The 14,202-nt window shown below is 35.9% G+C and overlaps 1 protein-coding gene across 1 annotated transcript in view; it reads right to left on the bottom strand.

The window, feature by feature from the left end:
* The window catches only part of DHX35 (DEAH-box helicase 35), a 254,621-nt gene that overhangs the window by 237,312 nt on the left and 3,107 nt on the right, over positions 1 to 14,202 (bottom strand). Inside the window, exons 5-6 of the mRNA XM_053714905.1 lie at positions 14,114 to 14,202; positions 11,881 to 11,942 (exon numbers count right to left, since the gene is read on the bottom strand). The exon at positions 14,114 to 14,202 is cut by the window's right edge and continues 16 nt beyond it. Coding sequence (XP_053570880.1) covers positions 11,881 to 11,942; positions 14,114 to 14,202 — 151 coding nt within the window. The remainder of the gene's footprint in view (positions 1 to 11,880; positions 11,943 to 14,113) is intronic.

Here is a 14,202-nt window from a genome sequence, read left to right on the forward strand (position 1 = left end):
CCATCTTATGAACAACAATCTATGAATGTATCAACAAGTAGAGATGAAGAGTTTTCACAGATGGAACAGGTTTTTCACATGGGTCAGCGGTCCAGGGGAGGTGGGACAGCAATCACACTACCCGAACAAGGGAGGTACCCAGTAAGACAAACCAGGATGCCATCAAAATACAAACCGTCATAAATCTCTCTGATCACACCTTGACAAAAGAAGAGTACAGAGTGTTGAGTTTGGGCCTGGGCTTTGTGCCCACTGTAAGTTTTAATCTGTTCAATACAATGTTGGATCTTAACAAATTTGTGCGCAACCTAACACTCTGTAAACACTTCAGAAATAATGAATCAGAAATTTCTATAGAACAATCTCAGGGGCAAGTAAATTCTAATATCTACCAAGGGTTTCAATTCCAAGATACATGTGACCTCATAGCTCTGAGGGGGTTGGAACATGAGACAATAACTGATACCACTAATACACAAACTACATCGCATAAGAAATATAAAAATCCCTCTACTTTCTACCCCATCCAGAGCAGAGGAAACACTATAGAGACCTTTTATAGAAGAGTTGAGGCTGACTTGAGAAAACTGAATCATGAGAAAAAAACAGTTAAAAATAATCTAAGTGTACTTGAAAAACAAGCCGTGAGATCATTAAGTGACAATTTGAATATTGTCATAAAACAAGCGGACAAAGGGGGCTCTGTAGTTGTCATGAATAGGTCATACTATATAAGTGAGGCCTTGAGGCAACTAGAGGATGATACCAGTTACATCAAACTGAGGGGAGACCCGACGAATGTGTTTCAAAGACAACTTATGCACCTTTTGGATAGTGCTGTGGAAGAGGGTTTTATTGACAATGACACCTGTCAATATTTATATGTCAAACACCCGGTAATTCCAATCTTCCACCACCTTCCTAAGGTGCATAAAACAATTGAAAACGTGCGGGGAAGACCGATAGTGAGTGGAATAGGATCTATGCTAGAGCATCTTTCAGAGTGGTTGGATAACTTGTTACAACCTTTGGTCATAGCTCTCCCTAGTTATATTAGGGACACAAAACACATTCTGAATCTTATTGATCAAATCCGATGGACACAGAATTCTATGTGGCTCACAGTGGATGTCATAGCATTGTATTCTTCAATCCCCCATCATTTAGGATTGAAGGCTATTGAATATTTTTTGATTCATGAGACAACCTACAGTGAGCCTTTTAGAGCTTTTGTGTTGGAGGTCACTGAATTTCTCCTCTCACACAATTATTTCCAATTTGAAGGTGATTACTATCTGCAGAAATGTGGGACTGCTATGGGCGCTAAGTTCGCCCCTACTTATGCCAACCTATATATGGGTTGGTGGGAGCGGTCCCACATTTATGCGGATAGTAACACCTTCTGTCCTGCCATTAGGATGTACTATCGTTTCATTGACGATTTGCTGTTTGTTTGGGACAGTGAGAGATACCCAGTAAATGAATTTGTTAAATATCTGGATCAGAATGATTTCAATCTGCGTTTCACACATGAAACAAACAAACAGAATATTCATTTTTTGGATGTGGAGCTTAGGGGATGGCAATCAGGCGACATTACATCTGAAGTATACAGGAAGCCCATTTCAGGGAACAGTATACTACATGCCCAAAGTTGCCATCCTCGTCAGGTTCCATATTCTGTGGCTAAGGGACAATTTATTCGTCTCAAAAGGAACTGTACAAAAGTAAATGACTATGAACGCCATGCAGAAGCATTACAGGATAGATTGAAAGAAAGGGGATATAGTACCAAGGTGCTTAAGAAAGCTAGAAACGAAGTAGACAAACTAACAAGAGATTCCCTTTTGGTGGACCGCATAAAACCTAGTGGTCATCAAGAACGCAAATTGACATTTGTTACAGATTATTCTGAACAATACCATACCATTTGCAATATAATCCGAGGACATTTTAAACTATTGGCAGCTGATGATTGCCTAGCTGATGCAGTAAGAAAAGGCTGCAGGTTCTCGTATCGACGGAATAAATCTGTGGGTAGCATTCTATCTCCCTCACAACTAAAAAAACCAGCCCCAGCGACACAATCCTCCTGGCTTAGACATAGGGGCACATATAGATGTGGGAACAATCAATGTAAAGCATGTGAACATGTCCACATAGGTTCATCATTTCAATCCTGCACTACAGGGGAAAGCTTTGAAGTAGTGGCCTGCGTGAACTGTAGATCCACCTACTGCATCTATCTCTTGTGGTGCACGGTTTGTAACCTTCAATACATAGGTTTAACAACGAGAGAGGTACGTTCACGAATACGTGAACATTTATCAACCATTAGAGTAGGTAAGAGTACCACCCCCGTAGTTAAACATTTTGTTAACACACACGATAAAGACTGCACAAGTCTTAGATGGATGGTAATTGAGAAAGTACAGGCCCGAGGGAGGGGTGGAGATAAATTCCAAATTCTATCCAGACAGGAGATGTACTGGATATTCAGACTTCAGACCAAGGTTCCTTTTGGTTTGAACTCTGAGTATGATTTTATCAATCATTGGAATTGACCACGTCATTTCCCCCCCCTCCATCGGGTCCCTTTGAAGGCTTCTTCTAAAGTCATGAAGCTGTGGAGCTTTCTAAGACCCTTGATATCCAGAGATCAATAAATAAATGTCTCATGTAAGTTTCTAATTATATATTGGTCAATAACACCTATGTGTGTAGATGACTAGTATATATATAGAAAGATCTTTTCACAACCTAGGTTATGGAGATAACACACTCAGAGTGTATACAAAAAGTATAAGTCACACGTTATAAGTTACATCTATTTTTTCTTTTATTTTTTCCTTTTACTTAAATCCATTACAAGGCATAATTTACTTTTAAGCTCCTATGGTTTTTAGTATAAGAACTAGGTATATCACTGTAGCCCCTTCAGAGATAAAATCTATATGAAAAGTTGTATGAAATTTGATATGAAATCTATATATAAAAAAGAATAGTCTTTCCTCTCTCAAAAAAGCCCACCACATAACAGTGTACTTAGTGCACTTACTGTCTTATATATGTTACTTAACTCTATTTTTTTCCCATTTAAAACTTTAAAATGTATAATTTAAATTTTGAAATCTATGATGTGAATTTTCCATTTTTCAGTTCAATCCATCTCTAACAAAAGAAATATGAGATTGAGGCATAAAGTAAATGTTAGACATGCGTGAATTTAGGGCACTGTACAATTATATACTCTAAATTGCATGAATTGATGTGTGTATATATTCTATCCCATTGCTAAATAAGAGTACTATGTACTGCACCTTTAAAAACCCTAATTGATAATTGAGATTTCTACCAATCAAACCCTAGTATAGGGTTCTTAAGCAGGAGTGTCTGTATGTTGTTTTAGGACTATGAGTACGGCGCAAGCCGAAACATGTTAGTCTGTTCTTTTCAAATAGGGTATGTTCCCTCTGTATTTTAAATATTTCTAAATAAAGAGACTTTTTTTTAATTGCAGCAACTGACATCTTGTAATTTTTTAGTGCATAGATATACACCTTACACTATTTCCATTTTTAATGGATACTGTCAATCTCTGAACGTTATTATTTCTCGCTATTACTCAACACAATATGTGTACCAACCTCCTATACCCTACTGTAAATTGTGCCCCTTATATACTAACCCTGTATCACTCTATAATGAGGGATCTAGCTCACAGTCAATATCTTATGATATTGGGTTTATGCCTCTTACACACAGTTACACTGGCATTGGGCAGTCAAGCTCTAATTGGATAACCAGAACTCTTAATGTCTAATATAGGTGGTTGCCTTTTGGCTTTACTTGGTCAAGAAATCATAGTGAGCGTCTCCTATTTAGTATTTATAATGGTAGATTTGTATTGTTGTATAGTATGAGGCTTATACCTCTAATAACTTATATCCTTTTCTGGCCTTTCATAAAAGTTTCAAAAGCGGGATCTGACGAAAAGAGGCTATGTACCTTAATTAGTCTGGTTTGTATTTCATAGTGTTACAATATTGTTGTCTTATTTTTCATAGCTTCGGAACCTCAGTATTGTTAGGCTAAAGAAAACTTAAGAGCTATAACTGTTAAGGTTAGGTTTATAGTTCTGGGTTTGTTTGTTTTTTGTTTGTTTTTATTATAAAAACCCAACAATGGGGTTACATAAGATGTATATAACAAGTATCATCTGTACAAAAAAGAAAGTTCAAAATCCGTAGGTAGAATAAGTAAAATAAACTTTATTTATGACATCCATTAAAACACGTTAGATAAAAGGCTAACAGGTTTTACGCGTTTCGGCAGGAGCCGTATTCATAAACCTGTTAGAGCAAATGCATCTCAAGTTTAAAAAGCATATTCTCAGTAACCATTGGCCGGTGCTAAACACTCATTCCAATTAGTTTAACTCATACTATTCCAAAATTACATATACAGATTTAGAAAGATTGAATTCAAAAGGGGACTATTATTATTTAAACTGAAAGGAACCTTTTTTTTGGAAAAGTCCCTATTGTGTCCAAACAAAATTCGACCAAACATACAGTTGAATTGTGATGAGTATATATGAAAAGCATAGAGACATAAAAACATGAAAGCATCTATATTCATAAAATTGTTGTCATTAAAAGTAAAAAACAGAAAATGTCACCAAATTTAACAGATCTGTCATAGTTCAATCTATAAGTTATTACCTTTCATGGTTAAATTATTATTTTATTTTATTATGTTATTATATTATTTTAGCTATACAACATTAAAGAAGTAATTGGTGGGAAAATCGATTCTCGTGTTTAGAGATAGAACCAGAAATAATAACATATGTGTATAATATGATTAAGGTCCTATAAACTTATTTATGGCGATTTAAAGTGTATCCATTTTAATTTAAACGAGTAATAGTTCTCTAGAAACACCTTACAAAAATAATGATAATACATAAGATCAAATTGATCAATTGAAGTTATCCAATACAGGTAGCCCTCAGTTTACGCCAGGGTTAGGTTCCAGAAGGAATGGTTGTAAATCGAAACCGTTGTAAATTGAAACCCAGTTTATAATGTAAGTCAATGGGAAGTGAGGGAGTTAGGTTCCAGGCCCCTCTCAAAATTGACATAAGTAACACCTAATACATTATTTTTAAAGCTTTGAAATGAAGACTTTAAATGCTAAACAGCATTATAAAACTAATAATAATCACACAACACAGAATATATAAATAAACTAAGTTAAATGAACAAAAACATTTGCTAAACAGCATTATAAACCTAATAAAATAATCACACAACACAGACTTCACTTGCATTTTCTGCAAACAGTTCTTTCTATGCATTCCAATCTGGACTGATTTATAGACAGGAAGATCTTGTTCCTTTGAAATTTGTTCAATAGCTCAGGTCAGGTTAAACTGATTAATTTCAGCTTGCTTGGCTTTGCTGCAACACAAGCGGACAGCTCCACCTACTGGCTATTTTAATAAATGCACTGCTTCTCAATGCTTTTCAATAGCAGTCACATGACTGGAAAAAAAGGTTGTTATTCTGAAACGGTGTAAATTGAACCGTTGTAAAACGAGGGCCACATATATATATATATATATCCCTCAGTTTACGCCGGGGTTAGGTTCCAGAAGGAATGGTTGTAAATGGAAACCCAGTTTATAATGTAAGTCAATGGGAAGTGAGGGAGTTAGGTTCCAGGCCCCTCTCAAAATTGGCATAAGTAACACCTAATACATTATTTTTAAAGCTTTGAAATGAAGACTTTAAATGCTAAACAGCATTATAAACCTAATATAATAATCACACAACACAGAATATATAATTAAACTAAGTTAAATGAACAAAAACATTTGCTAAACACCATTATAAACGTAATAAAATAATCACACAACACAGACTTCACTTGCATTTTTAGGCAAACAGTTCTTTCTATGCATTCCAATCTGGACTGATTTATAGACAGGATGGAAGATCTTGTTCCTTTGAAAGCTGCTTGATAGCTCAGGTCTGGTTAAACTGATTAATTTCAGCTTGCTTGGCTTTGCTGCAACACAAGCGAACAGCTCCACCTACTGGCTATTTTAATAAATGCACTGCTTCTCAATGCTTTTCAATAGCAGTCACATGACTGGAAAAAAAGGTTGTTATTCTGAAACAGTGTAAATTGAACCGTTGTAAAACGAGGGCCACCTGTATATAGTAGGCTAAAGTATACATTTTTGAGTATAACTATAAAAAAAATATATAATATGTAATATGATATAATAATAACCATGGTAAAATGACAACAACCAACTTACAAGAAACACACAAGGATAGCTAACCAATGTAAATACTTGGTCAAGGACCTCAGACCCCCTTGATCAAAAAATTAAATATATCCATAAATATAAATACTTATTATCCTGTCTCTATGCTTAACATAAAAATATCTCAATATCTTAAAATATCTATTATTTCCAATGGTTGATTATATCATATTCTGAATTAAAACCATGGGGGATTTGTGTTTTTAATTTCATAATCCAATAAACCTCGGCGTGCCAAGAGTTGGTCTTTGTCTCCTCCTCTAGTGGGTAATGTTATTGCCTCAATTGCTCTCCATTTAAAGGAAGTAACATCCTTTTGATGTACTTCCAGAAAGTGCCTTGATAGCGCTGAGCAGGGTTTGTCATATTTAATATAACCCAAATGCTCACGTATGCGGGTTCTAACGTCCCGACTGGTCATGCCAACATACTGTCTTGAGTGTTCTGTACACTCAATTAGGTATATGACATAACTAGTTGAGCACTTGACACAACCTTTTGTGAGAAATGATTCACGTGAAACACAAGAGTAAAACTCTCGGCCCTCAGTCAGAAAATCACAGGCTTTACATCTATGATTACCACATTTGTATGTGCCATTTACAAGTAACCAAGATCCTGTGTTTCTCTTCAAGCTTGGTAACTGACTGGGGGCAAGAATGTTACCCTAAGTGAGATTTCGGGAATATACACACCTAAACCCCTTCTCAACAGTATCCTTCAAACCAGTGTCCTCCAACAGAATTGGGAAAAAAAATTTGCAATATCACAAACTGATGTATAATCAGAAGAATATTTTGTGATAAAAGATAAATCCTTATCTTCAGTGTTTTTTCGAGACTGATTGCATAATGGAGGTCTACCATCTTCCAAGTTTTTTTGGGCTAGATGGTTAAGCATTCTAGGTGGGTAACCTCGTGATTTTAATCTGTCTTTGATGTTTGTGCTTTCTGTTTCAAAATCTTGATCCCTGCTACAAATCCTACGTGCTCTAAGGAACTGACCTTTGGCAATTCCTTTAAACACGTGTGAAGGGTGGGCACTTTTGTTGTGAAGGATAGTGTTGCCAGAGATGGGCTTCCTATAAAGTGTAGAATGGATTGTGTTACCAATATTGGCACCACTTAAAGTGATGTCCAAAAAGTTCACCTTATTTTTTTGCCACTCAAATGTAAAATTCAGTCCATTGTCACTGGCATTTAAGTACTCAACAAATTCAGAGGCTCTAGCTTCTGTTGATGACCAAATAAAAATAAGGTCATCTATGAAGCGTTTGTAGACAACTATCTCCTCTCTGAAGGGGTTCCTCTCATCATACAAAAACATACGTTCGAGCCAGCCTATGAATAAATTAGCAAGCTGTGCCCTGTCGCTGCAGATAGAACACCCCTTCAAAGAACAAATAGTTGTGCTCCAAAAGAAATTGTGTTACTCTCAACAGATACTTAATGGTTGTCTCTCTCATGCTTGGATCCTTTTTAAGAAAGAATGCAATAGCTTCCAAACCCATGTCGTGAGGGATACTGGAGTACAGCGAGATCATATCAATGGTGAGCCAACTGTACTCCTGTCTCCATTCAATGTCATCCATAATCCTCAAGACATGTGTAGTATCCCTAATATAACTGGGTAATGCAAGTACAAAGGGTTGTAAAATTTTGGCTAACCAATCACAAAGGGGCTCCAATAGTGAGCCAATGCCTGATACAATGGGTCGGCCCTTAATATCACTTAAGTTTTTATGGACCTTAGGCAGATGATGGAAGACTGGAGTTAGCGGATGTTTAACATACAGAGCATCTGCTGTTTGCTTATCCAAAATGCCCAAAGCTATTCCGTCGTCCAGGATCTGCCCCAGTTCATACTGAAATTCGCTGCCTGGATTTCTTTTCAAAACCGAATAAACATTAGTGTCACTTAATTGGCGTAAAGCCTCACTGACGTACTGTGTACGGTCCATGACCACCACACTACCTCCCTTATCGGATTGTCGTATCACGATCGATTCATTATTTTTAAGCGGCTCATTTTCCCGTTTAGAGAGGTTGTGTGATGGCTTGGTATTATTTTGGTTAAGAAGATGCAGATCTTCAATGACTCTTTTGTGAAATGTTTCAAGAGCTTTTCCCTTTTGTGTATTGGGTAAAAATCTGTACTGGGCTTCAACTTTGGTAATTGACTATTAGTGAATTCTGAGTTTGTATCTGATTCTGCTTCTAAACTTTCCAGGGCCACCATACTACAAGCTTCAGTGAACTCTAAATCTGGATGTCCAACATCAGAAGAAGTAATTTCTCTGATGGATTGATCCAGATTTATCTTTGAAGAAAAATGTTTTTTAAGGGTTAATTTCCTGACAAAACGATTGACATCTATAATAGTTTGAAAGATGTCAAACCTTCTGTCAGGACAGAAACCCAGGCCATATTCAAGTACTTGCATTTCCATTCTATTAAGTACTTGCATTTCCATTCTATTAATGTGGATACATTAATCACATTACTTTGTTTCATTGTGTGTGTGTGTTCTGTGTTGTTGTTCCCTCAGTGTGTAACGATGTGGCTGTGTCAGCAATTGTTTTGGGGGAGTTTGTTGTGATTTTTGTTTTTGTTTCCCTCCTCCTCCTGTGTGTTTCTGAGCCACATGAAAAACCTGAGGTGTTTGTTCTTTATTGGACTTAATGTTACTAATTGTAACATTCCTCTCAATAGTATTATGGCCTTGCTGTAAGTTAGAACCCTGTTTTGATGTTGTGGGAAGAGTTAAAGAATTTTTTATGTATAGCCCCCAAGTTTAGTTGGGTGGTATCACTGGTGCAGGGATCAAATGAGGAGGGCCCTTCTTTATCAATGTCATTAAATGATTCAAATTCAGAATCAACACCCGAGCCCTCGTCACATGATGTCGATGCAGCCTGAGATGACTGATCATCATCAGTCATTTCAGGGTCTGAAAAGGTCACCTTTTTCTTGTGATTCTTAGATTTATTTTTATTTTTCTTAGGTAAAGAAGAATCAGATTCTTCCCCTGAGGTAATGACCAGTGGTTCATTAGAGTATCATTGTTTCTATTTTTGTTGTTTTTGTTTTTATTATTATGACCCAATTTCCTAGAGAAATTGTTTCTGAACCTCTTTTGTTTCTGCCATATAAATACCTGTCCATCATTGTAGTCTATTTGGTCGCGCAAGAATTTGGAATGCTTGATATGAATAAGGTCAGTTTTAGAAGTTTCAACTACCTCTCTCAGCATCATATCAAACCTTCCATATTCAGCACTATCCCTGTAGCAATTTAAATCAGATTGTAACTTAGCAATATTATTCCTAACACAGGTTAACAGTTCTGTTTTATATTTAACTAACATAGTCATAAACCGTAAGGAGCATTCAGAAAGGATGCTATTCCATTCCCTAATAAATTCAGTATCAATAACTTCAAAATTGGGGAATTTTTTGACTCTCAAACCTCTGGGAACCATCTGTAATTTATTTCTTGCTATTACTCAACACAATATGTGTACCAACCTCCTATACCCTACTGTAAATTGTGCCCCTTGTATACTAACCCTGTATCACTCTATAATGAGGGATCTAGCTCACAGTCAATATCTTATGATATTGGGTTTATGCCTCTTACACACAGTTACACTGGCATTGGGCAGTCAAGCTCTAATTGGATAACCAGAACTCTTAATGTCTAATATAGGTGGTTGCCTTTTGGCTTTACTTGGTCAAGAAATCATAGTGAGCGTCTCCTATTTAGTATTTATAATGGTAGATTTGTATTGTTGTATAGTATGAGGCTTATACCTCTAATAACTTATATCCTTTTCTGGCCTTTCATAAAAGTTTCAAAAGCGGGATCTGACGAAAAGAGGCTATGTACCTTAATTAGTCTGGTTTGTATTTCATAGTGTTACAATATTGTTGTCTTATTTTTCATAGCTTCGGAACCTCAGTATTGTTAGGCTAAAGAAAACTTAAGAGCTATAACTGTTAAGGTTAGGTTTATAGTTCTGGGTTTGTTTGTTTTTTGTTTGTTTGTTTTTATTATAAAAACCCAACAATGGGGTTACATAAGATGTATATAACAAGTATCATCTGTTTGACACATCTCAAATTCTGGTTTATTATACTCAAAACACATTGTAATAATGCGATATTGAAATACTTACCTACTCTCGCCCTGTGCGGCATAACTATATGTACACTTTATCTATATCCAAGATGTATATACTGATATATCACCTGTTTGAAATGTCTTGAATTTTGGTATTAGAGCACATATTTTATGTTAACATTGTATACTCAAGCTACATTGTAAAACTGTGATGTTGCAGAACTTTTCTTTTCTCGCCCTGCGTGGCATAATGACATGTACACTATTTCTGTACCCTTTGTTGGTCATAAATAAAATATTTAAAAAAATGGTTTTGAAATAGCAAAGTGCTACTTGTACTTATTGCCCTATAACTTGCAAAAAAAGCAAAGAACATGTAAACATTGGGTATTTCTAAACTCAGGACAAAATTTAGAAAACTATTTAGCATGGTTGCTTTATGGTAGTTCTAGTTGTGTGCAAAGTAACAAGGTTGTAACAAGCTCTTATTAATTATAAAAACTTATGTTTATTAGAACATTTAAAAAATCACCAAGCCACGAAGTACAAAAGAACTTTGAGGAGCGCTGCGCTCCTCACAGTTCTTTTGTACTCTGTGGCAAGACAACATAAATGTCTTGTAATTGCAAGATGTTAAGTGTCCCTTTAAAAATAGTTAAAGGGACATTATACACTCATTTTTTCTTTGCATAAATGTTTTGTAGATAATCTATTTATATAGCCCATAAAGTTGTTTTTTTTAATTAATGTATAGTTTTGCTTATTTTTAAATAACATTGCTCTGATTTTCAGACTCCTAACCAAGCCCCAAAGTTTTATGTGAATACGCTCAACTACCTACTCCAGCTTGCTCCTGTTTGTGTAAAGGGTCTTTTCATATGCAAAAGAAGGGGGAGGGGGGGGAGTGTCTTATTTGCCACTTGCAGTGGGCTTTCCAGCTACCTTTTCAACAGAGCCAAAGTGACAGCTTCTAAGTAAGTTTTTAAACAGTTTTATACTGGATTTTTATATCAGTATCTGTGCATCTTATTCTTTATAGTAGTGTCTATTACATGCAGTTATATGAAAATGAGTGTATACTGTCCCTTTAAATAAACCTGTTTGACACAGCCAGTAAAGTGCAAATATATAGGATCCTGCATTTGAAAGGAGGAACTATCCACTTTCAAGTATTACTATCTACATTCTGGTTAGAACCAAGGTCATCATCTGGAGCCCTATGCTTTCATGCAGTAAATATATTAGGTAGGGATGTTCTCCACGTGCACAAGTACATAAAAATGAATGTCAGTCATTTGTAATACTAAGTATTAGTATTTGTGGTTGTATGTTAAAATGAATCCTCATTTGCCTTTAGTTTATTTTTGGCCCTGATATTGTCAGTCTGGGCCACAAAGCAATGGAAATATTAAATTCTACCTGTATCTGGTGAGCAGTGGGTCAGACATCATTTCTCGCACAAGCATTCCATCTGTAAGAAACTGCACACAAAACGTTACTTTATATTATATGAGATAGACAGGAAGACAGATATAGTAGTTCAAACACACACACACACCCACTGCAACAAAAAATATTATTACATGGATTCCACAACTTCTAAGCACAACACAATAAGGTGACCATTCATAAACAAGCAAGCCACCCACAGACAGCAGTTTCTTCTTTTCTAGTAGTTCCCTGTGGGCTTGTCTGCTATTTAATATAAGGTTAGATGCCAGAAATGTTATAAACTTATTATGGATAAGAATAAAAGCCTGTATGGTTAACTCTTTCATTGTTTACTTTGCCAACAGTCACGTATGTTTATAAAATAATAGACTTTGTTTTATTTCAATTGGTAGAGACAAAAATGAGAAAAATCTCTTCAGCTGCAATATTATCCAATGTAGATGGCTGACTATTATATGGAAAGTTTGCTAATTCTATAGTATATAAAACCAATATAACAAAGGAAATGAAGCACTTTCTTGCAGTACAGCTCTTTCAATTGTTGTCAGATATAGATAAAGCTAGAAGTAAGCTTTTAGCGCTTGTCGTGTTGCACTCGTATTATGAGTTGAAAGAAAACAAACAGTTTTCGCTCTCACGCTAACCCGACGAGCGAAAAAAACAGAAGTTAGAACATCGTGTACATGTTCACGCGATGAATTTGATGGAGCAAAAAAAAAAAAAAAGTCGGGGGGGGGGGAGCCTACTCACACGCAAACCCGATCAAATATTCTCATTACACTAACATTTCACATTCCAATGTTCTTCACATAGAACAATAAGTTCTATTTATTCATAAATACATATTTCTACATACACCTGATGATATTTTCATACAATATATAACTATATATTTAAATGATTTTATATATATGATTATCCATTTTTAATACTATTCTGCTATGTGCAGAAGATTGGAATGTGAAATATTTACAGTAAATACACAGTGTAACGCTAGTAAATATGAATATTGCATAATTATGCTTTTACATGTTTTCATCTACTCCTATATATGTGTACATATGTATTTATGTAGATGTATAAGTATTTATCTCAATGTTGAAGCCTTTTGTCTGCTTTTTTTCCCTTACAGAGCCCTTATAATTATTGTGTGCATTTTTTTTAATAATTTTTATTAGATGTTGTTATCAGTGTAAGGGTACTTTTTAATGTATTTGATGTGTTTTGTGACACTTATGTTTCAAGAAACAGTTAACCATTGCGCTCAAGTGACCGTGTTTCCTTTCAACTTGTAATACAAGTGTTGAACCAGACGAGTGCAAACACCTGCAATAAACGCTTTATCCCTCACATGTAACTGTTAGTGCTCCCCTCGTAATCTGGCCCTATATAGGGCCAGATTACAAAGTGTAGCGCAAAATATCGCTTTCACTAAAGCAATATTTACGCTCCACTTTGTAATACAAGTGCACGCAAATGTGCGCTGATATTACTAGCTAGGTGCAATGCGAAAGCGACCTCGCGTTTGCATTACACAGAAGCATTGCACTAAAGAGAGCACTCTCCGTAGGCTCGACTGGAAGCCTCGTTTTGATGCCATCATAAACGGCACAGAACCTAAACGCAGCAAAGGGGGTAAGTCCCGCAGCAAATATAAATATGTATACGCTTATACACATATATATTTACTGGGAACACACAGTCCCTGTAGACCTCAATGTACAGGCACTTCTTAGTGACGGTTTTTTTCTAACACCCCACACCCACCATTTTTTAACCCCTTAAACCTGCCTCTTGCAATTTTTTGTTTTTTTTAAAAAAAAAAGATGCTACGTGCTACTTTTTTTTTTTTTTTTTTAAATAAACATAACTACACTAAAATATGGGGGCAATTGGGGAAGATTTAGGTCATACCTCTGGTTAAATTTTCTGACCACAAGCTTGTGGTATCAATAACCAGCCACTTGTAATGGCTGGTTATTTATCGCACGCCTGCAAATGCACAAATTTGCCCATTTGCGTGCGTGTGATAAATTCGCACTCTACTTGTAATCTAGCCCATAATTTGCAAGAAGGAATGTCAAGCAAGAAGCTGATCTTATCATACAGTACCATGATGGTATATGACAGGTGGAGGTGGCTATTTGCATTATTCTAGCAACACAACACCTTGGTTTGCAGAGAATACCATTTTATTCACCTTGATACGTGTGGCCTGTGGATCAGTACAGTCATCAAAACGTATGCAGTAGCCAACTTCATGTCCCAGTAAAGCACCACGCTCCTCTG

Source organism: Bombina bombina, chromosome 1 (genome assembly GCF_027579735.1).
Source record: "Bombina bombina isolate aBomBom1 chromosome 1, aBomBom1.pri, whole genome shotgun sequence".
Lineage (NCBI taxonomy): Eukaryota > Metazoa > Chordata > Amphibia > Anura > Bombinatoridae > Bombina > Bombina bombina.